A 3120-nucleotide genomic window follows, 5' to 3' on the forward strand; every position below is an offset into this window, starting at 1 on the left:
CTCTCTTCTATATCTTAAAGGCGGGAGGGTCACTGGCTTTTGCAATTTGCACCCGATCTAACCTCCTATTGACAGTCAAGGATGGTAAATCAATGCCCCCGCTACTGAAAGTGACCAAGCAACCACCGAGTGTGACCAGAGGCCCGGACCCAGATCATACGCACTCGGATCCATTTCACAAGCTCAGACGGTCAACTTTAGGTCAACACAGCCGCTTCCCCGCCAACCGCCCTTCCCCCCCCCCCGGAGACCCGCCTCCACGCCTCGGCCATTGGTGGATGTCCACCATCGGCGCGCTCCCATTCGTTGTTCCAGCCGCCTGTCAGGGACAATGAGGTTCCCCGTTGCCCCGGTACCCGCGGCCCGGCGGTCGGCGTGGTCACTTTCTAACGGCTGGAAAAGGTCCAGAGCAAGTGGCGGAGCGCGGCGTGAGCAGACCTGCCGACGAGCTCCTCCCGCCTCCCGACACCTCCGATTGGCCCACCGTCATACTCAGCTCCATTTCTATTGGCCCAGCCCACGCCAATCTACAAACCCCCTTAACGTTATTTTAACTCTTCAACCCGGCCTTCCGGCTAGTGTCATTATTATTTTAATACCGGTTGGGGCGAGGCCTTTCGTTCTTTAGGACCCAGTGGAGAAAGCTTATGCTAATAATTCTCGGAAAAGCCGACAAATGTATTCACAACACTTCCCGCCATTCCGCTGACATCCACCTTAAAGCGGGTAACCAGAGCTTCAAAATAAAGACGTCATCCCATGATGCTCTCTGCTTTCGCATTACCTCAGCCCGTCGTGCACCGCGATAAGTTAGAATCTTCTGGGGTGTTGTTATAGAAACCGAACCCGACATGCAAATTTTCGAACGCCCATATGTAATGACCAGCCAATTGGAAACCGCCGAAATGACATCATTGCTATTTCGGGTGTATTACCAGTTGCAGATAAGCCTGGGACCCACGCTGCAAGTGCTCAGAGTCGAGTGTGAAACAAGCAGAAGGAACTTGGTAGTTTGCACACTTTTTGATCTAGGAGCTTTCTTACTGAAAACAGTTATAACTCCAGATTTTGAAGAGAAAATCAACTGACTTCTAAAAGTACATTACTGAACTTGCGAGTTAGAAAAAGATTGCGCGGAAGCAGATCTGAACTCTTTAAAAACTCTGCTACATTTCTATTTTGAAATACTTTGCATCAAGAGTTTTTTTTCCATCGGTATTCTATGTCTACGAAGATGGAGCAACCATTCTACCACGACGATGCACTCAACGCAGCTTTTGCACAGCCTGAAAATTCTGGTTATGGATATAGTCCGAAAATGCTGAAACAAAATATGACTTTAAACCTGTCAGATCCAGCCAGCAACTTGAAACCGCATCTGAGGAACAAGAACAGTGAAGGTATCTTAACGTCTCCGGACGTGGGACTTCTCAAACTCGCATCACCTGAACTTGAACGTCTTATAATTCAGTCTAGCAACGGCTTGATCACAACCACCCCAACACCGACCCAGTTCCTGTGCCCCAGGAATGTTACGGACGAACAGGAGGGTTTCGCTGAAGGTTTTGTCAAAGCTCTAGAAGAACTTCATAAACAGAATATTCTGCCCAGCGTGACATGTTCAACTCAGTCTGTGAACACGCCGATTGCGGTCTCTGCCTCTCTGCCTAGTGCAAGCACTGTTTACAATTCAAATTTGCACCAGGAGCCTCCCGTGTATGCGAATCTCAATAACTTTAATCCTAATACCATCACGACTCAACCTAACTACAGTACCAATAACATGAACTATGCAACACCTCAGCATCACGCTATGAACCCTCAAATGCCCGTCCAACATCCCAGACTCCAGGCCCTGAAGGAGGAACCTCAGACGGTGCCCGAGATGCCCGGGGAGACCCCACCGTTGTCTCCTATTGACATGGAGTCACAGGAGCGAATCAAGGCGGAGAGGAAGCGAATGAGAAACCGCATTGCCGCCTCAAAGTGCCGGAAGAGGAAACTGGAGAGAATCGCCAGGCTGGAAGATAAAGTTAAAACCTTAAAGGCACAGAACTCTGAACTGGCATCGACGGCAAACCTGCTACGGGAACAGGTTGCCCAGCTGAAACAGAAAGTTATGAATCACGTAAACAGCGGCTGCCAACTCATGCTAACGCAGCAGCTGCAAACGTTTTGATTCAAGAGCGTAAAGGGAGAAACTGTTGGTGAATAAATGCGAAGAGGACTGCATTAAATAAATCAAGCCAGAACAAGTCCTGATTGCGCCCCGAGCGCGCATGCACGGAGGAAAACGTGGAGGACTCTGCTTGATGTAAAAAAAGAAACCCAGAATGACTGAAAAGCTGTTTGCAGCAGAAAAACATAAATATCGAGTCATTGTTTTACTTTGACCAAGTCTTGCATGGACCGAAGCAGTTCAGAATCATCCAGTATTACCGAATTTAAAAGTGCGATAGCATAGATCGCTTCTGATGTAGTATAAAGTGGGGGAGGGCGTGGGAGGGAGTTAAGGGAGGTTTAAAGCTTTGAGGCCGTCTTGCCTTGGATAATGTACAGACTATGTTTTGTTTTATGAAAGATCATTTTCTGTCAACAAGACATAACCGCTTCAAGCGATAGCCTTTGTAAGTTATTTTTTATGTTGCTTATTGGGATAGACCCCCAATATATTCATGTAAATAAGAGATTTGGAGGACTGTAAGTTTACCATTTGTAATAAAGTATATAATTTTTTATGTTCGTTTCTGAGAACTTCTGGAAAAAGTTCAATTATATTTAAAATGTATGAATAAAGTATTTGAAAAGACAATCATTTTGTGCTCTTAGTTTCTTTGTATATCGTGTTTTGCGTTTGTAGTGCAGTGATCCTAATCTGATTATTGAATGTACACATAGTGGCAAGGATGTGCAGAACTATTCTTTGCAGTCAAATTTTACTTTACAATACTCGAAGCAGGAAAACTGCACCTGGTTACTATAAGCATGTCATGCATAACATTCAGTGAAAATGCAAACTTCTCAACGTGCTTCAAAACCAACATTGGAAGGCAAAAGGTAATTGGAAGTGGCAAAAAAGAACACACTGTTTATGCCAAAATCAATGCATCTCATAGCTTT

The 3120-nt window shown here is 45.8% G+C and overlaps 1 protein-coding gene across 1 annotated transcript; it reads left to right on the forward strand.

The window, feature by feature from the left end:
• Positions 1–962: 962 nt before the first annotated feature.
• On the forward strand, positions 963–2812 carry jun (Jun proto-oncogene, AP-1 transcription factor subunit). Its single transcript, XM_052012625.1, has one exon. The coding sequence runs from the start codon at positions 1223–1225 to the stop codon at positions 2177–2179; it is 957 nt and encodes a 318-aa protein (XP_051868585.1). The 5' UTR covers positions 963–1222; the 3' UTR covers positions 2180–2812.
• The last annotated feature ends 308 nt before the right edge of the window (positions 2813–3120 follow it).

Source organism: Pristis pectinata, chromosome 3 (genome assembly GCF_009764475.1).
Source record: "Pristis pectinata isolate sPriPec2 chromosome 3, sPriPec2.1.pri, whole genome shotgun sequence".
In the NCBI taxonomy this organism is placed as follows: Eukaryota; Metazoa; Chordata; class Chondrichthyes; order Rhinopristiformes; family Pristidae; genus Pristis; species Pristis pectinata.